This window comes from Myodes glareolus, chromosome 5 (assembly GCF_982192425.1).
Source record: "Myodes glareolus chromosome 5, mMyoGla1.1, whole genome shotgun sequence".
In the NCBI taxonomy this organism is placed as follows: domain Eukaryota; kingdom Metazoa; phylum Chordata; class Mammalia; order Rodentia; family Cricetidae; genus Myodes; species Myodes glareolus.
Window position 1 is genome coordinate 56,319,720 of NC_142030.1, and position 23,118 is coordinate 56,342,837.

The 23,118-nt window shown below is 43.8% G+C and overlaps 1 protein-coding gene across 2 annotated transcripts in view; it reads left to right on the forward strand.

Moving 5' to 3' along the window:
- Nucleotides 1-17,972, forward strand: part of Pbx1 (PBX homeobox 1) — a 308,716-nt gene extending 290,744 nt beyond the window's left edge. For both annotated transcript variants that reach the window (XM_048421022.3, XM_048421024.3), the window contains one exon: nucleotides 16,497-17,972. In XM_048421022.3, coding sequence (XP_048276979.1) covers nucleotides 16,497-16,517 — 21 coding nt within the window. In that variant the 3' untranslated portion in view covers nucleotides 16,518-17,972. The remainder of the gene's footprint in view (nucleotides 1-16,496) is intronic.
- The last annotated feature ends 5,146 nt before the right edge of the window (nucleotides 17,973-23,118 follow it).

The following is a 23,118-nucleotide window of genomic DNA, read 5'->3' on the forward strand; positions in this document are numbered from 1 at the left end:
TCTCCACAAGCATTTGTGTGGACGCAAAGGAGCAGGTGCCACAACTCTCTTTCTGCAAGAAATAAAACCCAGACACGGGGACAAATTGCAAAAGAGGGTGTCCAGCTCATAGAAGTGGGCAACACCTGCAGTTGGAGTCAGAGAGTCAGTTCATGTTACCCTGAAACAGCCCAAATGCTCATTTCAAGGTTGACTTATAGAATCTCATCCAGGTCTTGGAAGCTTGAAGCTTCCGTTGGAGCAAACAACCTGTTGCCTCCTAGTTAATCCACATGCATCTTAGAGGTCCTGGCACTCAAAGGGTGCTTTACAGGGGCGACTGTTTAGCAAGGCAGGAGATGTGTTTGCATCAGTGTGCTTAGCGTGAACCGGGCAGCGTGTTAGGGGTCCTTTTTCTTTTCTTATTTATTTATTTATTTTTAGTTTTTTGAGACAGGGTTTCTCTGTAGCTTTGGAGCCTGTCCTAAAACTAGCTCTTGTAGACCAGGCTGGCCTCGAACTCACAGAGATCCTCCTGCCTCTGCCTCCTGACTGCTGGGATTAAAGGCGTGTGCTACCATGGCCCAGTGAGTGTTCGGGTTTTCTATTTGTCCAAAATAGAAAAAAAAAAAATTTGTCTTTAATTTTCTCAACAGCTTTAAGTACCTGCTGTGGTTCCGCTCTTTGCAAAGGGAAACACTGAAGCTCAGGGAGGTTGGACAACCTTCTAGAAGGCACAGAGTAAGAAAACAGAGAAACTGAGGGTCTGGTTTCAGTGTCTGCGCTGTTGACGGCTGAGGCATATGGCCTCTTCCTGGGCATACAGGTTCGTACTCTAAGTACTCATGGCCAGAACCCAAGCACAGCTGCATCAGCAAAGGCATTCTTGTTGGGAGTGAGACTGGGAGCTGAGGAAGGTTAAGGAGAAAAGAGATGGTAGCAGTCATCTTCCTATACTAAAGAGCTGGGGGCTTTGCAACAGATAAACTCTCAAAACCAGTGTTCCCCATTGCCATCTGTTAGCTTCAGGACACAGACACAAGGCACAGAGTTCAGTCTGGAGGTCAAATGAAAGACTCCAATGTTCTAGCTCTTGTAGCAGCCACTCAATCATGGCCTTCAAACAGTTGTGCTGCGTTTAAAAAACAAATCCATTAAAACCAAACTGATGTTTGTCCTCACTGCTGTATATGGCTTGGTAACAGGGGTCATCACAGTGTGTCCCAATTTAAAAGCTGGGTTGCATGAATCAGATGCCTAATATTGCTCTTCAGTCTCTGTCAGTCGAGGATGACACAAATCCACCATCGTTTCTCCTTGTGACCAGGCACAGAGTCACCGACAGCATGGTAAGTGTCACCGGATGTCAGAACACTCTGAGGACACAGCACAGCAACAGACAGGCCAGTGTGTGTCACAGCCACTGTGCCAAGAAGGCACCTCAGGATGACATCACTATTCAGCATCCTTACTGAGATTAGGAGATGCCCAGACATAGCATTCTGATCTGGACCCTGTAACCCTTGACCTTTCCTTATTCTCAGAGTCATGTGCTCTGTCACCCACCTGGCTTCAGTCATGAACCTCAGAAGGATTTTGACTGTAACCTAGGTGCCCATCACAATCCCTGGCAGAGGGGTGATTTGCTGCTTTTTTTTATTGTTTGTACCCATACCATTCCAAATTAATTAAAATGACCTCTAAGCTTAAGGTCCTAGGAGCTAACTTTTTTGTGTGTTTATTCATATTTATGCTTTTTTATTTGTTTTGTTTGGGGTGTGTGTATTGTGAGTGTGTGTGTGTGTGTGTGTGTGTTTTGAGACAGACTCCCATTCTTTAATCCAGACAGGCCTTAATTTCATGACATTCCTCTTGCCCCAATCTCCCAGAAGCTAGGATTATTGATGTGAGTTACCTATGCCCAGCCTTTACTTTTTTAATTTTTTATTTATTTAGTTTTTTTGTGGTAAGATGGGGGTTAGGATCTTACTATGTTACACTAGCCCTGAACTTGCTGTGTAGCCCAGTCTGACCTCAAACTTCTGCTTCCATTACCAAGAACAAACTTTAAATAAATGGAATTTCAACAAATAAATAAATTATATGGCATCTGAGATTCAAAAGTGATGCCAACTTTCCCTTGGCCCATCCATATACTTTACAAGCTGGACATAAGTCTCTAACATCTAATTTGTAGGATCGGTCTTCTGATACAATGACTAATGACATCGTTTTGCCAAAGAGAAAGTCGTGTATTAAACAGCAACAAGGGCTTCCGAGAAACCCCATAGAGTTCCTAGAATGAAGGGAAAGAGAACATCACTAGAAAAGGTTCCCAGTGCAACTGGGAAACTCCGTACTTAGAACGATGAGCTTGGTGCCTGGAGATCCCCAGCTTTCATAGTTCCGCTCTGCTGTGTAGGAACTGAGAAGTCTTGAGCAACCTATCCAACTTCCCAGTGCCTTCTGAGATGTTGCCCCATCAGTAAGTAAAGCAGAGCCCTTTTGGGTACCATGAACTACCATGTGCAAAGGACCCGGCCAAGGCCTGACTCAGCAGACGGTTCATTCACTGGATCCTCTTCTATGCTTCTCAAAGTCCAATATTTGACTCCAAACCCAGGGCAGGCTTTAAACTGGGCTGCACAGAGGACAACTCAGATGCCCTGCAGGAAAAGAAAGCCCCCTTTCCAGTGACCGAGGACATTAAACCGTTGAGAAGAAAAGAACACTAAGCATGGTCCAAAAATTCACACACAGGTGCCCAAGGCCAATGACCCAGTGTAGATACACACAGTTTATACGACTCAGAGTACCATCTCCATTTATGGCCTGGAAGATGTCCCTCTTTGTCTCTCCACACCATTCCTACCAGCTACACGTTTGGGAAATAGTGGCAAAAAGAATATTAAAGAAACCCCAGAATCAACAGATACCCAGGAAGGAGAAAAAGAGGGAGGGAGAAATAAGTGAGCGACTGCTCACCAACTGCTTCCTATGCCCTGTGGATTTCTTGTCGATGATTATTCAATCTCAGGCCTGACCTTTCTACTCTAAATAACACTGCAATATCAGCGCAGCCCAGCCCGCAGCTTTTGCAGGAAATTAACTGTATCTGGTTCTCACAGGAGACCCAAGAAATCCCCCCAGTCACTAAACCCAGACTGGCTTACAGACAAAAAGAACCAGCATTATCTTCTTCTCATACATTCCTCCTAATGCCCGTCTAAATATCACGGGGCTCCCAGCTGTTTAATTCTAATAAATACTCATCTATTCTCAAAACAGACAAATGTTAGGTCTCAGGTGGGTCTCGAGCATTTTGTGTGGTAGGAAGAGAAAACGGAGCAAGAGAAAGAATAGGACAGCTTCTAGCCAAATGGTGGCGATTTCCAGACAAGTACATTCCTAGCCTGAGAAGATGGCTAATGGTTCCTGGCAGAGCCCGAGTCTAAGGTGACTTCGAAATGGCCATATTTATAGCCAGCGTCCACGTTGAGATGTCCTTTGTTCCTTTGGTGCAGCCTTGGTTTCTGAGCAGCCGTAAGTGGCAGCAGAATACTGAAGGCTTCTGACCCAGCTTGCATCTTGCCAGGGGATGAGAGAGGTGCGGAAGGGGCGGCAGAAGCAGGCTTCCCGGTGACGTGGTAGGGTTCTGTCGGCTTCTCCACTCTGAGTTCGAATCTGCGCCTGAGTTCAGGTGGTTGCATCAGCCACAAGAGGCCTACAAAGAGGAAAAGAGGAGAGAAGAGATCAAGATTTCCATGGGAGTCTGGTTGAATTGTAATCAATACTGTTCAATACAAGAGGCCGGAAGACCTAGCATTCTGAGGGTAGGGATTGCCTGGATTGGGATCTGTGCTGTGAAGAAATCCTCTCTGCTTGGTCCTTTTGGTCACCCATGAGTCCTAGCTAGCTTTGAACCTACATCATGGTGTGGACTGAAAAAGAGACCCTCTTTCATGCCCCCAGACACTTGCTGTGGACCTGGCAACCATGTCCAGGTAATAGCCAGCTGCTGGAGAACAAGATGCTCTCCTCAGGAGGCAGGTGTGGCTTCCTATTCAGATCGTTCGGTCCCCCTAAGGACCACCTACGACACTGACTCAGAGGGCTGTAGGCAGCAAACTGACTAGCAGAAGGGCCTCCTGGTCGTTGTCAAGAGGACCACCGACAGCTTGAAGGTCTATATCTGCGTCTCTGGCATCACCTAAGGATGTCACACTATGTTTAGCCCATATTCAGCCCGAGAATCTGAGTTCATATCTGCCCATGAAAACCCTACCTGACTTCCAGGCCTGGCTGTCACCTGACATCCTCCAGATGCTCTGCTCCTGGAGAACACGCTGTTCTCTGAACAGCGGCATCTACTGTGTGCACCTCTTTTTAAGCACCCACTTTTGATCCCTTTGGGTGCATACTCTAGTACAAGTTGGGTGTGATGGCTTGTGCATGCAGTCCCCAGCACATGGGAGGAAGAGGCAGAGAGATCTCAGATCTCTGTGAGCTCAAGGTTGGTTTGGAACATATAGCAAATTTCAGGACAACCAGGACTACCTAGTGAGATTGTCTCAAAAGCCAGGTGCGAGAGAGAGCCAGGAGAGAAAAGCCGAGAGAGAGAGGGGGGGGGGGAGAGAGGAAGGAATGTACTGTTCCAGGAGAGTTGACAGTAGTGTCCCATGGAGCCATTTGACCATGGAAAAAACTAAAAGCCTTAACTCCAACTCTATGGTTTAAAAACCCATGGGATCCATCTCCCTCTTTTTATTCTGCTTGCCAGGGATACTGCTTAAATCCACAGTCCAGGAAAAGGCAGATTACCATCCTGAATTTGCCTCTACCTGGCTTTAACTGTTTTCTTAAAAAGACCCAAGGGTAGGTATATGATTCCCTATTTGATAACTGACCTACAGGCCTCAAACCTCGGAAAGAAAGTCAGCCATGGGCTTGGCTCCACCCCAGTCAGCAGGAATTAATCACTCCTCAGGCAAGCCCTCCCCTAATCTAAAACTGGAAACATTCAGCTGAGTAAGAGAATTCAGAGAAATAACAACCAAGGGGGTAAACAGTTGGCATCTAATAAGAAGTGCACAGAGTAGATGCCGCTATTCAGAGAATAGCACATTCTCCATGGGCAGAGCACCTGGGAAAAGTGAGGTGAGAGCCAGCCCTGGAAATCAGGTAGGGGTTTGATGAGTGGATATTACTGCCTGTAATTTATTGGCCCAATAAACAGGCAGAACATGGAAGGTAAATAAATGTAAAGCAGCTTGGCAGTTTAATGTGGGTGTGCACACAGGCACAAGCAGCTGCTGGGGTGGGTTTTCATGAACTAAGTGAAGGCCTTTCCCGGCAGTTTCCACGGAATCTCATTTTAGGACATTTTCGTACATTCCCCCTCCCCATGCATAGACAGCTGGCATAGGTTCTTAGAGGAGGCAGGAACGGAGATGAATAGTTAGTTCCCAGAGCTTTGGTAGGGGCTTATGGGATGGATGTCTAGCGCTGTGTTGTCTCATCCCCCTTGGAACCCTTGGTGACCCCGGAGTGTGTCACCTCCAGAGGACAGTGAGAACTGCCCAGTTACTTTGACTACTGTCTCGGACAGAGTAGAGTCCCCCACCTCCCACCTGAAGGGATCTTCTCCCGGGAGGAAGAGAGTGCTGTTTCCTTGTGTGTTGTTCTATTGATCAACACAATCACAGCAGATAAAAAACTTTGCATATGTTTAACGGGGTGCATCCGATTCAAGCTTTCCCCTTACAGGGACAGAGACAGCACCTCCTATTCCGTTCTGCATCCCCACCCACTGGCCCAGCAGCCAGCAGTGTCTAATCCATGCTGAACAGAGGGTGCTCCAACTCAATTCACCTTCATCTTTTTGGAGAGGGATGTGTCCGGTGGAATGTGAGGTTCTGTTAAGGATCTGAAAAGAGCTATGAACCCTCTCCTCAGGGAAAAATCTACTTATGCATAGAACTTCTAGGACAGGAAGACCGAGTCTTGCGCTCGGAGACAGCACGGCCACCATCGTGCATCCTTTGTGTGCAATTCTGTAGCCCCCACCTGGGCCTTCCCAGTGATGGGAAATTCACTGTCCTTTTGGGGACAGTGTTAATGGTGGAAAGAATGTTCTTTGTATAGTGAACAGCAATCTTCCTTTCTGGAACTCACACCCACTCTCCTCTCCTGATCAGTTTGAAGCAGAGAAGGAGCTAGACATTTGCTGCAAGGGGTTTTCTCTGTCATGCACAAATTGCTTTTCAAATGTTTGTGAGCCCAGGTCCCGAGCCTTCACAGGCTTCTCTTACCTTGATGGGATTTATTTACATCTCTTTCCTAATCCTAACCCTGTTTATCAGCACCCATGATAACCTATGAGGCCCGAGAAATGGCAGAGGACACGGATACTTTTTACTCCATTGTTCCAGACGATGCACACGCTGTATGTTGCCTAGGTAGCCTTTGTTCCTTGGTGGACTTCTCACACCATTGACCCTTAGTTAGCAAAGAGGCAGTGATGCGCCCAAGCCCTTGCTCAGGTGTGTGCTTGATAATACCCATCTCCCCACCGGGCGTTTGTGCCACTTGCTGTTCAGATCTAATTACACTGCCTTTACATTTATCCTTGTTAAATGCCACCCTATTAGATTTGCTCCTTGAGCCCAGTCTAGTGAGACCCTTCTGAATCCTGATTTTGGCATCCCACATATTAGCTCATTACTCTCAGACAATGTGTTTAATGTGTAATAAAGAGCTACCGTTTCCAGACTCTTTCTCTGACCAAGTGCTACACCTTGCACAGCAGAGTAGCCCATTCCAATTCTTTAAAGTGTGTGCTATGACACTGGGCTTGTTTTATTATTTATTTCATTGAAACAAAATCTTTCCATGCAGCCCAGAATGGTCTGGAAGTCTCTATGTGGATCAGGACATCCTTTTGCCTTAGCCTCCTAAGTTTTGGCATTAGAGGAAATGTACCATCATGCCCTGTTGACACCCATTTTATATAAGTGAAATTCACGAAAGCCCCCATAAAAGCTGAGTGACTTATCTAGAATCACACAAATACATAGGAGAGTCAGGCTGAAAATCCAGGGTCTGCCCTAAAGGTGTTGTGCAATGCCACTGTACTAGGCTACTGTACACACAACCATGTTTTAGACAGGACCAGCCAGAACCAGTGCCCGTGGCAAACACTATGGACTACCTCAGGCTGAAGTCGGATCTCTTCCTCTTTATTGACATGTTATCTTTCTCCTTACCCACTTTTATCCCAAGCAATAATGAGAGGAATTTTGTTCACTATTTTGTAGAACTCAGATCAGGAGTTTGTCGTTCTAAGATTTTCCTTCCAAGGGTAAGTGCTGGAAGCAGGGTGAATCCTGTACAGGTCAGTTCGTGCTGACCTCTGTAAATCACAAGTTATCCTAGTTCAGATTCTGAAGTCATTATTGAAGTTGAACCTAGATTCTTACTGAAGATAGTGTCTGAACCCTGTCAGTTTGTCATTGTAATGGATGTGGTACACATTCTGTTAATCGGCCTCTAAAAGCAACAGAAGATAGTCGAGATTTTCTTGTTATTCTTTTCCTAAACATGTTACCTATCCTCCTAGTTAATGATAGTTGCACCTTCTAAGACTTTATACAAATGATTATAAGTATTCTTTAGAATTTCAGCCAGTTTGAATGTGTCTCTCAGAGCCAGTTACCAGCGACCTTATGCCTAACCCTGTCCATGACTAGATTTTCTTCTTGCTGGCTTTTACTTTCAAAAATACTAGTTGCATTTCTTAATAGTTTATTTTCTCACAGGTATCTTTGACCCAAGACCACTTTGGGATAAAGGAAAAGAAGTATAGAAAAAGGAGAGGCCTGATTTCTTCAGAGATGATTTAGAAAATAACAGTTAAAAAAAAAGAAAGAAAGAAAGAAAGAAAGAAAGAAAGAAAGAAAGAAAGAAAGAAAGAAAGAAAAGAAAGCCAGGCGGTGGTGGCACATACTTTTAATCCCAGCACTCAGGAGGCAGAGGCAGGCAGATCTCTGTAAATTTGAGGCCAACCTGTCTACAAAAGCTAGTTCTAGGACAGAATCCAAAGCTCCAGAGAAACCCTGTCTCGAAAAACGAAAGAAAGAAAGAGAGAGAGAAAGAAAGAAAGAAAGAAAGAAAGAAAGAAAGAAAGAAAGGGAAGAAAAGAGGAAAAGAAAAGGAGATGAAAAGGAAGGGGGAATAGAGGCAGGAAAGGGTTCCTGTCTTCTGTCCTTATTCTTGACCAAAAAAGACCTCTGTAGGAGACAAACATCACCACTAGCAAGGGGCTGGCATTCCCTGGGCTTCTAAGTGTTGCTCAAGAGCTCTTCTCTGTTGGATGGTTTACTTAAGCATCCTTTGCCCATATTGGGTATAACTGGATAGGCAAACAGTGAGGACCTGTTTTAGGTTTAAGAGTTGGACTTTTTCATGTAATCATGTAATCATGTTTCTACCATCTCTCACTGTGACCTCTCCTCCCTAGTTCTCTCTTCTGACACCCCTGTTTGACTGATATTTTATGTGTGCCTAGCTAGGTGTTAGCTCATTTATGCTGTATCATTTATTTGCTTATTGTCTTGTATATTATATAATGTTCCATATAAATGTTTTATATACACAAAGAATTTTTATTGCGAGATGTTTCCACATCAGTCCATGCTCATAACATTTTAACAGAGGTGAAATCAATGCAGGCCATTGCGGGTATGAAATGGGGTATCAAAAACAATGAGCTTTCCCCTCAGAACCTTCCCCAGGAGCTTGTGTTCTAGATTGCATCAAAAGGAGGATGTTGAGCACCAGCGTTCACCACTGTGGGTGCCATGTGACTACCTGACTCCTCAAACTTCTACTTTCATGACCTACCTTCTGTGATGGACTGTACCCTTCAACTACATGACAATATAAATCCTCTCTGCCTTAAATTGTTCTTTCTTAAGGGCATTCTATCAGGGTGTTTATAAAACTGCTTTGTATGGAAGCTACAGACCCACAATTGTAGTGAATCCGCTTCCATATAGATTCACACATGTAGAAGGGAGAAGGCTAAAGATCTTTGAAACCATCAAAGCCACCTCTCATCAGTATGCTGCTGGATAGTGGTCTGCAGAGAGACTCACCTAACACGGCATGGCTAAGCTTCAGTATGGGGTTGGGGAGGCCCAGCATCTAGGGAAGCTGGCTGGACCTGAGGTTAAGTCAGGACTGGAAAAACATACAAAGATTTTTATATCTGTGAAGAAAAAGGATAAGAGAAGTATAAGTGGGCTAAGAAGCTGCCAAGTAGAAATGGCGGCCTGAGAAAGTCTCTGCCAATCCAACATGGAGCTCTGTAACAAAATGCCTCTCTAATTGAATGCCACACTGGGCAGACAGCCATGCTCACCACCTGCCTGAGGTGGGCCTCAGAAGAGCCTACTGTCCGAGGCTGTCAGTCATCCGCAATACTCTGAGCCCTGCTGTGAACCCTAGTTTGTGTGGTTTTTTTGTTTGCTTATTTCTTTGTTTATGAGACAGAGTCTTAGTATGTGTATCAGGCTGACTTTAAACTCTTGAGTCCCTGCTTCAGCCTCCTGCGTCCTGGGATAGAGATGAGAATGACTTTGGCCAGTTACAAACCCGCCCGGAAGTGGGACACAAAGAAGGCATGCATGATTTCCATGTCTTCTACACAATAAGAACAGAATCTTGTGTCAACGTTATGGAAGTTCTAGATATATGTATTTACAGTGACTTCCTAATAATAGTTTTATTTTTCTCCATTTTAAAGTAATACTATTGTTTTTAATACAGTACAAATGCCAAAAATGGAAACACACACACAGCCCAGTATAAATATAAATATATTGGTATATATTACACTTGTATAAATATAAATGTATTTTTATTATACGTGTACCTATCTGTAAATATATGTGTGTGTATATATATATCAAATGGTTTTTCATTAAAACATTTTGCAGCAGGCATTTGGGCAGCAATTGGAAATGGCCTGAGGTGTCTCCAGAGCCGAGGTCAGTGAACTCAAAACAACCTCTTGAATTTTCCATTAGTGCATAGTTAGATGAAGTAATAAATAAATTATTATTAAGCACTTTGCAAATAGAGTGTTATGTAAATGCTAAATAATCATAATAATACAGTGGTATGCTGATCTTGATAAACGGGTCGACTTTTATGTCATTTAAAATGGATGGCGCAGCAATGTCCGTGAAGATGAATGAGGTCCACGCTCATGGAGCTCAATAACACACGGAGACTCTTCTGCTTGGAGGCTCGGGCCTCTTCCGGAGTGGCTGCCTTCTCTTCCCCTGGTCTCTGTGGGACAATTAGCCGAGGAGAGGGGTTCTGGCCCAGCTTTAAGGGGCTGTAAATGGCTCCTATGCAGAGATATTGAAAGGAGACCTAGGTGAGCGCGCAGGGATTTGCATTTCTGAGAAGTCAGGGCTAATCTATACCAGGCTGGGGGCAGGGAATTAACATTTATTGAGCGCCTCCTGTGACCCAGACGCTGTGCTCGCTCGGTGCTCCGTGTTTATTATCTCATTCATCCTCCAGGCCAGCACATTAAGGTAATAGAGGAATGGAATAAGGCTGAAAGCATTGCTGTTTTCCGTAGAAAGGCAGAGGCTGACCTAGCGCAGGAGCTGCTGTTCGCGTTCTACTTTCCCGGGTAGGAGACGAAGACGGGGGAGGGAAGGCCCCGGGAATCAGAAGACGCCAGATGCAGTGATCTCTCCCTGCCCCCAGATGCTGGTACCTTTCAGGAAAAGCATCTGTGTGATGAGTGACATCTTTCTGTGGAACTACACCCAGCGTCTGCTCCCCACCACACTTAACACACCCCACAGCCCGGATACGCCCGGATTCAAGCTTTTCATACCTCTTAACAGCATTTAGCAGATGCTGCTAGATGCACAGACGTGAGCACAACATTTCTTCAGGGGACTGTGTACATTATTTCAATCCTTACCGCAGCCCTTGATTCACATCGTACTGCTTCTTAGATGAAAATAGAGTTTGTTATGTACCTTTCCATATTCCCTACAAGTGTAAGAAAGAGGAGGTGAGAACCAGGTAGACCCATAAACCCTGGGGCTTTTAACTGTCGGATGCTCTTGTGTCGCTACCTGTTGTCTAGGAGATCTAGGGGATTTGTTTTCCCTTCACCCATCACTGGGTTATGGTCTTAGTGACTAATTACCTTTTGTTTAACATGTAAGATTTCAGAGGTATAAATACACCTTTAAGACTGGCTGTGTGTTTGTTGGCTAACACCTTTGTTGGCGTAAATGACATAATAAATGGCATATTTCAAGAGTACAGTTTGATGGCTTTTGACATTTCTATACGACCGTCACCACAACCAAGAGCCTGAGCCTGTTCATGACCACCAAACGCTCCTTCCTTGCAGTATAGCCTTTCAATCTTATCCGCTCTTTCAAGGCCACCAGTGACCTGGTTTGTCTTTTTTTTTTCTCTCTCTATTGTCACTGCATCTAGCTTGCATTTTCTAGAATTTTGTCTACAAGGAATCTCTTTTCACCTGGCCGCTTACACTCAGTGTAATTACTTTGAGATTCCTATGAGTATTTTGCTTTTTTGTTGTTGTTGTTGTTTACAGAGATAAGCACTTAGAATGGTTAGTATGTGTCTTACATAGTGCTTACATTGGACCCAACCCAGACTCCAAATCCACTTCTATCATTTATGGTCTGTGGACTAAGAGAAAACTTTCTTAACCTGTCAGAGACTTGTGGTTTTTTGTTTGTCTGCCTGATTTTCATCTATGAAGTGGGTAAACTGCGTAGCATACGATCTGTACACAAACGGCATTTGATTTTGCCACTAAAATAAAAATTGAGATACACAAGAGTAAGGAAACCCATCTACATCATCATATTGAGCAAAGCACTTGATATGCGCTACAGATTTAGAATTTGGTAGAACAAAGGGAGGGATACGCTAATTCAGTTCAGAAAACTAAACATTTCTTGTGTGTCTGGCATGCGAAGGATATCTCTGACTTTGAAAAATTCCTGTTTAGATTGGGGGGATAGGAGATGAGAGATATAAATAAAGTCATTTCACTGTTTCAAATGACCTGGATTCCAAAGACATTTGGAAGGCAGAATCAATAGACTAGGTGACTGCCTAGAAACAGGCAAGAAGGGGAAACTGGTAGGGTTTGGCTCTTCACAAAAGCAGAGAATTAAGACAAATAGATTTCTGTAAACAGGTATTAGGGACAGTTCTTTGGTGCTTTGGCTTAGGCTGCGGTGGAAGATCCAGATGGAAACCTCCAACAGCCCGTTGCATTCCTGCACAACTGATCAAGGGAGAAGTTCAGGGTCGAAGACAAAGACTTGTGAATTTTCAGCACATAGGAGGCTGATGCCCTGGACTGAGTGGGTTCTTCCAGGGGAAGCATAGGGAAGGATAATAGATGATTAGCACATTGTTAACAGGACGACACAGCACAATCAGAAGGCACACTGAAATATTCTCACATGGACCTCCTATTGGAAAGGGTACCAAACCTACTAATTTCAATCATACACCATTCAACCCAAATTACTAAGTGCATGCTTATCTGTGTGCTATTAAAATGCAGTTCTAAAAGTGGGAAAGCCCTTCAAAGCAAACTCAAAAGACTACCTGGTGTGGCCCTTTATCTGGGAAGAACACCTCCGGGGAATGGCAGAGGCCCCAGTGTGACAAAAAAGATTTTGATGTGAAAAAAAGTCTCACATAACTACTGTGTCTTTTTTCCTATTTTTCTTTCATCAAAAATAAATTTTTTTCATGCAATATATTCTGATTATGTCTTATCCTCCCCTAACTTCTTGAAGACTCTCTCCCACCTCCCCTCCCATCCAAATACACACCCACACCGCTTCTTTCTTAGAAAACAAACAGGCATCTAAAGAATAATAATAAAGATAAGATAAAAGAAAAACAAACAAGCCAAAAGAGTACAAAACAAACAAGCAAATAGAAGAAAAAGATCCAAAGAAAAAGCACCAGAAACACGTATAAGTGCAGAGACACTTTCACCCACACAGGAGTTCCTTAAAACTCAAAACCGGAAGCCATGACAGATGTGCAAAGAACCTGAAAGGTTAAAAATAATTCCCTTACAACACACTGTGAGACAAAGAACTTCCAAAGATGTCACTGAGTTCATTTTGGCGGCCGGTACTGCTAGGATTGTAAGAACCCCAGGGGACTGGGCACACCAAGGAGACCTTGCCCTCTAAACACAGCAGGACCAATGCACATCTGAACCCACAGAGACTACTGCAGTGTGTACAGGCCCTGCACGGCTTTGCTCCAGGTAGGGTCCTAGAACTGAAAGGATCAGTGGGCAAATGCCCGTCCCTAACCCTATCTCCAATAGATGACTACTCGAAAATGAAAATTTACTTCTCTCCTATGGAGTTTCACTGGGGATACAAAATAATTGCGTTTTTCTGGTATTTTTTTTTCTTTTGCAAGGAGAGGGGGTTGTGAATTTGTTTTATGATATTTAGTTGTATGATGACTTCCTTATGCCTGAAATTGTCCCTCCATGTGCCCCTGTGCCCTTGTATCTCCTTTCCTGTATCATTAAGTCATTAAATAGGTGTTAAGTACCTTCTGTGTTGCATATCATGTTAGGACCTAGAGACACATGAGTAATAGTGTTTCCACCAAGGAGAACCAGAAAATGCATACTTTCAGGATACTCAGTTCATTTTCAAAGCACCTTTCATGGACGTGTGTGTGTGTGTGTGTGTGTGTGTGCGCGCGCGCACGCGTGTGTGTGTGTGTGTGTTAGGAAGTCCTTCTGTATATGTGTTGCTTTTTTTGGTAAATGAATAAAGAAGCTGTTTTGCCCAGTGTGGCAGAATAGAGCTAGGCGGGGAAGACTAAACTAAATGCTGGGAGAAAGAAGGCAGAGTCAAGAGACATCATTAGCCACCACCAGGAACAGATGAGCTGGAACGTTGTCGGTAAGCCACAGCCATGTGGCAATACACAGATTAATAGAAATGGGATAAATTACGATGTAAGAGTTAGCTAATAAGAAGATAGAGCTAATGGGCCAAGCAGCAATTTAATTAACACAGTTTCTGTGTGGTTATTTCTGTTCTGGGCAGTCAGGAATGAACAAGAGGCCTCCTTCAACATGTGTGTGTAAGTCTGTCTGTCTGTCTGCCCATCCTCTTATCAGCACTGCACTGATGTGCTGAGACATAGCTGTGAAGGAGGTGGCCAATGACCACCTGATGCATCAGGTGGGTGACCCACAGAACTGGAGTGAAAGAGGGAAGCACAGTCCCCGTGACGGAGATCCCGACCTCCCAGGCGAGTGTTCTTTCCTGGCACCCTCATCCTGGGCACTTTGCCTTTACAATTTCCTGGTTGTCTATTTTATCTTTTTCAGCTGACACATTTGATAAGTCTTTGGGAGGGGGAATACTGACTTTAGCATAACTTGCCTTTGGTCAAGCACTGTGTTCCCCAGGTATATGAGGGGCTTTGGGAGAGCTACCCTCATTCATATAGCCCTCCCAAGCCCCACTGTTCATCTGGAGAGAAATATGCTTATCAGTTTTGCATGTGCCAAGGAGCTCTATCAAAACCAAATTAGCCCAAACTGGCCACCATTCAGGTCAGCTAATTAAATTAACTATTGTTACATTACTGATAAGGACAGTTTGGAAATGGAATAAAGCCTCTTGTCCCAGCAGCCATAAAGAGAACGCCAAGAAAATGTGTTAATGGGATCACTGCGAAAGGAAACCCCTCGGACTAGCAGCGGCACCTGGGGGGGGGGCTTCGGTGGACTGTTCTATGAGCCATCTGCTCCAAGATTGTTGCTGCTGCCCTCCCTGGCTCTGGTCCTTAGGAAGACTGCTGTTTTCTGGCTTTCTGGTCCCCATCTGTAGCCAGGGCAACTGTCTCCTCTTCCCACCATAATCCTAATCCTTCTGAAGGTGTGGAGGGAAATGGGGACTGGAACCTTCTCTAATGTGCTAAAATATAGCTTCCCCAAAATACAAAATGATTGGAAGAGCCTTAAGGAAAAGATACAAACAGAAAGGGAAAAGGGAGGAGGGCAGAGGCACAGGAGGGGGACTGGGTCTAGAGGAAATAGCTAGATGCCCATGAGCATCTACTCTGGTTCTGCTTCTACCTTCATTATGAGTACCGGGCAAAGTTGAGCAAACCATCTTCAAGTGCAAGGATGCTAACTCCATGACACCCAATACCTCATATCAATATATCATTGAAGTAGCGTTACTAGTACCTGCATGTCAGAAGAAGTCTGTCTTTCTCCAGTGTCAATTTAATCCATTTCCAAACTGTGAATTTGATGCAAAGAGATATCCTAGCTCTGTCTACTAATATAAATACTATATAATCATAGCCTAAAAGGGCAAAATATCATAATCCTACCATCCCAATATACCACCCCAATGGTGCCCACTGCCTGTAAAGTCTTCTGGAAAGTAGCCCACATATACACAATTAATAGTTTAGTAGTTTGACTTATTTTAAAAAGTACATAAAAGTGTGTTGAAGCTAACCTTGACCAGTGTCTGAGTTCAGAACGTACAGCAGATGATTCTTTTCCAAACTGTGCCAAACATTCTGTTTTCCTTTGATCCTCGGGCACAAAACAAGAGGCCTGACAGTCCCCGATCCTTCATATTGTCAAGGGGTAAAGCTTCACAGCCTTCTCAGCTAAGCAGAGACAAGCATTAATTCTTGGATGCATCATTAACTTTGGGGGGAAAGTATGTTTCTTTGACGTGTTTTGCGTTGGCACAGGTTTCTATGCATGATTCACAAGAGAGAACAAAACACTGTGTGGTCTCCCTTGTCAAGCCTTCACTAACCTGTGAGAGAATCAGGGAAGATGTTTTCCATCCATCTCTTTTAGTAATGGAGGCAGAAAACAAGGTGCAGTGGCATGATTTTGGGCTTAGGAGTGTATAGATAGTGTCCTGGGCCTGAGACTCACCAGCTGTGCAGTGTGGAACAAGTTAATGTCTTTAAGGGATCCATTTGCAGTTCATCCCTAAGACATAGACAATAATAATTATTTCCTAGAATTGTCATGAGGATTAAGCAAGCTAATGTAAAAACAAATTACTTTATTTCTTAAGAAAATGACATCTCAACAAGTTACTCCATTGAACCCTTGCTAATATTTACAGCAGAGATTTTTTTTTTTTACATCACATGAATGAAAAACTAACTTCAATTTTTGGCGGCTGATGAGCCATCTCCAGAGTCATCGAAGTCCAGGCCTTGCTCTTCTCTTCCAATCTTCAGCTGGTTAGCTGCTCAGTGAGATCTTGCCAGAGGGTGGGGAAAAGAAATAAAAATGGAAATTGGTCAATTTGACTCTTTGATAGCCGTCCTGATGAATGGCCTGGGTGGAAGATGTTAAGGCTGTGAGCTAAACTGCAGTTCTGTCTTCTTCCCAGGATATGTCAAGAACCTACTGATGCTCACGGTGACAGCCGTCCCTCTTCTCTTTCCTGAAGAAAAAATAAAATCTTCCACCTGGACAGTGGCCCGTCTTCCAGAATAATGCAAATTGACTTTCAAAGAAGGAAGAGGCTCTCTGCTGGCCACTCATCAGCAGAAGCAAGCCTGGTGAGCAGGGAGCAAGCAGATGTTGCAGCTAGATGACGGATGCATCGACAAGAATCCCAAAGCAATAATCACTGTTCTTTCTCTTCTCCACTAATCCAGCAATCACATCGTCACTCTTAACGCATTTACTGTGTACCACCATATACTATAAAATGTGATGAGTAGCTAGACATATAAGGTAACCTCTCAACTCTTAAAAAATAAGAGTTATGCATGTGACAAGACAACTAATCACATAGGGGAGAGAACATGGCTGCAAGCATAGCTCCCACGTGTCAGTCACCATGAGAGGTGTTGCACGTGTACTCTTTGGTCTAATCCCTACCACATCCCCAAGAGGCATTCCTGGCCTCTAATGGATGTTGCTATTGAGAGTCAGAGATATTTAGTAACTTGCCCAAGGCCACATAGATAGGAAAGCATAGAGCCTATTTTTTCAGGTTTAGATATACCTAACTCTATAGTCTATGCTTTGTTACTAACCTACACCTGCCAATGAGAGAAATCAGAGCTCAAAGACATCATTTAGTGCAGCGATGCTAAAACAGAACTCTAAAACGCCCATTGCCCGAATCTGTTTTACCTAGCCCACTGATTGGTCGGGAAACTAGTTTTAGCCAGAAGATCAATGTCTAGATTATTCAGGCAGAGATGATGGACTAGAAGAGGCCATGTGCTAGGCTCAGCTCGACCATTATCCATCTGAGCAAATTGCTTCCCTCGTCTAGGATTTGGGGTTGTCATTGGGACCATAGAGCATTTCTACATTGTCTAATGTCACACTCTGTCATTAGACAGCTCAACGGTCAATAACAAGGTCTATAGACAAGTAGACATGGGTTTGAATCCTGCCTTCATCCTCAAGCAGTGGGCTGTTGAACAAGTCATGTACACAACAGAGATAATAATACTACCTCAGGGTCTCTGCCCTTGTTGTTCATTCTCCGTGGGACAGTTCCCATGTATCCACAAGGTCACCCCTATACCTCCTTCAGGTTTTACTCAAGTTACCCGTTAGCTGGGCCTCCCTTTAACACAGTCTCTAAACTTGCAAACCACATTTGCCATTTTCTATTTTCTTTCCCCGTGCTATTATTTTCCTTAACACTCAACACCTAACATCCTATACAGAGCACTTGATTATCTTATTTATTATTGCCTGTTTCCACCTTCTCACCTCTAGAATGTAAGCTCTATATGGGCAGGATTTTTTTTATTCTTTACTGCTGTATTCCCAGTTTCTAGAATGACTTAGGTGCTTAATAAATATTTCTGGCATAAATAAAAGCTTGTCGTAAGGATAATTTGAGTCAAGTGCTTTGCATGGGACCTGTCACATGGCAAACGCATGTGTGTTATCTATGTGACTGGCTGGTGCTTATTGTGTTATTTTTCTACCCAATCTCCATGGAGTACATGTGTTCTCTTTCCCTTCCAGATAACCGAAGATTAATTAGCATTCTGACTTCCTCAGTGAATTTGAAGGCCTATTTCTGAGATTATCCAAAAGCAAGAGGGAGTAGTCTTTGTGAGGAAACTGAAAAAGACTTGCATGACAGTTACCTCCCCTTCTCAGATATTTTTTTTAAATCCCAAACAAGTGGAAATTCCAGGAAGCAGATTTCTGGTGCATAAGAAAGAATTTTCACAGAGTTAGATGTTTAATGATGGAGTCAGTTATTTGAAGAGAGAGGAAGTCATTCATGCCTGGAGGTCTCCAAGAAGCTGGGAAACGGTGTTTCACAGGCCTAGATAGAATTATTTTGGAGAGTGATGAGGCTGGAGTTCAGCCAAAGGGAAGCACTCTCTTTGAGATCTGTGGAGATGGCGAGTAAAACCTGACATCTCTGAGGAATGAGACAAATGGGTGGCCAATAAAAGTATTGCTCAATGTACATAATCAAACAAATCAAGGATATTGATGATCAAGAGGCCACGTCAGTCATTGAAATGAAAAATTAAGATACATTACTCAGTTTCTAGACCCTAACCGTAAAGGTCCCTGATGGAAAAGCCCTTCAAATGTTAGAGAAAATAAACCTGGAAGTAACTGTCCCATGATTGCTCAAAAACGTTCTTGGCCATTTATTCAGGTGACCATCCCCTGGGGGACAGAAGATGGCTTGAATATTTGGAGGACTATTCAGCACAAGCCTAAAATTGACACGGATACACTGGTGTCTGGGATCCAGAGAGTGAGTTCTCATGGTCTTGTTCTTAGGGAAAGGTTCCTACTGTGTCCTTATTGTGCATTTGTTCAAGGTGAATCCACAGGATTTATAGATACACATATGATGGTTTCTTCAGTCCTTGATTGAGTAATGGAAAGTCACATGCTCATCAGTTAATCAAAACATAACAGGGACCCCTGGGATTGTGAAATGAGAAATGCTGTGGTCAAGCGGACCAAGGGCTAAGCTTCGGAAAGCTCTCTCCCTCCAACTTCCCCATCTCTACCAAAATAGTAAATCAAAACCATTCTAGGATAAACCAAACAAACCACATAAAACCTGAATGATGTCAGGATGGCGATTCCTAGTATAACCTCTTCTGTTGCACCAGTTTGGCGCCTACAAAATCTAAAAGGGTCCTAGAGAATGACAGTCCCATGTTACCGAAAAGACATATACATGAGTCTTTGCTCATTCGTTCAACTAATAGTAACCCCAGTTGCAAAGGCTGTGTAGAATCTTTGCAAGGCTATATTAACACAGCACGGATGTAAGCTATGCAGCCTCTCAGTTCCAAATATGTTCGCTTCCATGGAATGGAGAAGAAGAACAAGTCTATATTCACATGGAAGAGACAAAATGTGTATTTATGATCGTGCCTAGAACTATGTTAATTCTTTTATTTTCTATTTTCATGGAATCCGATGGGCCTTACTTAGATTGACCATTCCAAAGAATGTCATGTTCATCCATGGCATTATTAAGAAGTACCAGGCATTAGTAAATATGCTAGAGATTTCTAATATAATAATTGTGCTTTCGAAGGTAGGAGATAAAACTTTCAGCTATCCAGGATCCTAGAATTGCACAGAAGTTTTGAGAAGTGTGGTGGTGTTGTACTTGTTAAGGCTGCCCTTCCAAAGACACTGACCGATGATGTCAAATCCTACTTCCAGCCACTGAGAAGTAACAATGCCGAACAATACTCCCAGAGTCCTTTCTGTAGGTTCAATAAGGACTAATGCTCTGATTGTCACCAAGTAACATGGATGTTTACAGCCTTGAGTGGACCCTAGAGCTATAACAGGTATATAAAAAATTTTGGTTACTGTGAAAATAACTCTGCAAATTGGACCACATAACATAGAGTTTCCTGTGATGTAATAGGCATCACTGGGGAAAAATGCTCTGTGGAGTTTTGGTAAGCCACAACAAAAGTGTCATAATATAACCCAATATTTTTGGAATAGAAGTATGCCTTTAACACCAGAGAATTGTGTCTACTTGAAAAGGGAGTACCATAGGAATCTAAGAGAGGTAGAGTACCGGATCATGGGAACCAAATGACTGTATGACCAGACATTCTATTATAAGTTAGGTTCAACCAGACTAACCAAATTTTAAAGCACAGCAGACTTGTTGGTATCTATATGTCTATGTGTGGTGCACACACATGCCTATGCACACTTGTGGAGGCCAAAGCTGAGCGTCACATCTCTTCAGCATCTTCCTCTATTGTTCTCTACCTTATTGCCTTGAGATGGGGTCTTTCTACATTTTGGCTAGGCTGACTGGCTAGTGAGCTGTCAGCCTGTCTCCACCCCTCCCAATGCTGGGGTTACAACCACACACAACCCTGTCTGGCTTTTTATCCCAGTGCTAGGATTTGAACTGAGGTTCTCACAAGCACTAACACCTGATGCCATGTCCCCAGCCCTATGACTAAAGGAATATTTGAAGTCAGTGTCAGCTTGGAAATGGTACCTTGCAGTGACTGAGCATTGTTTTCCAGGATCCCATGTATATTATAAAGCAATGGCCTTTATATGATGCTGCGTCCTTATTGTTTATAACACTTGAATTTGAAATTAGAGCGTTGGGGGCAGAGTAACCCCATTTCTATCCCTGCAGTGGGGATTTATACATCCTGTTCCCATGCCACTAGTCCTTGTTCATCTAGAAGTCAAGTTCATAAAGAAGAAATGATTTCTTTTCTAGAAGTTATAGAAAAGCCCCTTGACCAACCAAATATGGGTGCTGTTTGAGCACTTTGGGCTCAGGATTACAGGACTCTAGGAAGCAAAGAAATGAGACAAGGGTGATTGGCTAGACTAGGAACAAGCGCTGCTGTTGAAAACATGTGGCATGTTTTGGGGTGATTCTGGTCATTGTGTCCTTCTCAAACACAGATGCAACACCTATCTTCTTACTCACAAAACAAGGCAATAATCAGAAGTACCCCAGCAAATCAACTTCTTCCATGTGAAAAGGAAGAGAAACAGCTCGTGATGGTTTGAAAGAAAATGACCCCCTGGTGCGGGAGAATTGTCTGTATTCTGTCAATCATATTTTAAATAAACGCTGATTGGCCAGATAGGAAGTATAGGGGGTCAACCAGACAGGAAGTAGAGGTGGGTGATGAGAACAGGAGAATTCTTGGAAGGAGGAAGCCCATTCCTCCCACTCCTGCACAGATCACCAAAGAAGCAGGATGTGACCTGCTCTGCTGAAAAAGGTACTGAGCTATGTGGTTAACATAGATTAGAATAATGGGCTAACTTAAGTTATAAGAGCTACTATGAAGCCTGAGCTAATGGGCCAATCAGTTTATGATCTTATGGAGTCCCTTATGTTATTTCTTTGGGGCTTGTTGACTGTAGGACCTAGTGGAAGGACAGAAACCCCAACAAGCCGGCCCTTCATGTTACAACCCCCAAAGGTGGTGGCACTATTTGGAGGTGTGGCTTTGCTGGAGGAAGTGTATCACTGTCAGGAAGGGCTCTGAGGTCTCTTTTTCTCAAGTTTCCCTCAGTGTAACAATCAGTTGAACAATCAGTTGACTCCTTATTTCCTGCAAGATGTAGCCCAGCACTGTGCCTGCCTGCATGCCGCCATGCTCCCCTTCAGGATGATGATGACCTGAACCTCTGAAACTGTAAGTTACCACCTCAATTAAACATTTTCTAAGAGTTGCCATGAACAGGGTGTCTCTTCACAGAAATGGAAACCCCAACTAAGACACAGCTACTGAAGACTGGGGAATGGGACCAGAGCACACTTTGACCAGAATATAAAGTTTATACACAGACTCCAACCAGATGGCATTGTCCTCCAGGGTCCCTTAGGGCTCTCTCACAGATGGGTTCTTCAGTAATGTAAAGTCACTAGAGTTCCGAATAAAACCATCAAAGAATTTCTCTGCTCTGGCTGGAGTTGAGATATAAGTCTTACTTTTTCTGTCTTCAGACTGGAATTGGCACCATCGGAAGACCTGGCTACTAGTGTTTTGTTGGACTGAAAGCTTGTATCATTGGTTCACTAGTTCTCAGGCCATCAAACCTGACTGAAACTATATGTCTGAGTGTCTGGAATCTCAAGGTGCAAAAACAGATTGTGGGATCTCTGAGCACCCGTGATAGTGCACACCAATTTCTTATAATCACTGCTTAGTCCTGCTTTACTTCACTGGAGAAGCCATCTAGTGCTCAAGGTAATGACTACAGGATCAGTCTCAGTTAAACCTACAGGCAATACATGTTTGTGTGTCCATATTCATGCCTGTGTTCTAGTTCATGTAGTTGTGCACATGTGCATGCAGGTGGGCTTGAGCATGCATGCGAAGGCCAGAGGTCAACCTTGGGCATATTTCTTAGTTGCCCTCAACTTTATTTTTTGAAACAGCTTCTCTCATGGAACCTAGAGTTTATGGAGGAGGCTAAACTGACTGGACAGTAAGATTCGGGGGTCTGTCCGTCTTTGCCTGCCACCCCCACCCCCACTTCCTCAGAGCAGAGTTACAGGTACAGGCCACCATACCCAATTTTTCACATGGTGCCAGGGATCTGAACTCGGGTCCCATGCTAATGCAGCAAGCATATGCTGGCTAGATTTATGTCAATCTGACAAAAGCCATAGTCATCTGAGAGGAGGAAACCTCAAATGAGAAAATGCCTCCAGAAGATCAGGCTGTGTGGTGTTCTATACAGCATTGTCTTAATTAGTGATTGATGGGGGAAGGCCCAACCCACTGTAGGTTGTGCCAGCCCTGGGCTGATGATCATGAATTCTACAAGAAAGCAGAGTGAGGAAGCCATGTGGAACAAGCCAGTAAGCAGCTCTCCTCCATGGCCTCTGCATCAGTTCCTGCCTCCAGATTCCTACCTTGTCAGAGTTCCTGTACCAGCTTCCTTCAGGGATGGGCTATAGTGTGGGAGTTAAGGTCAATCAACCCTTTCCTCCCCAACTTGCTTCTTGGTCACGGTGTTTCATCACAGCAATA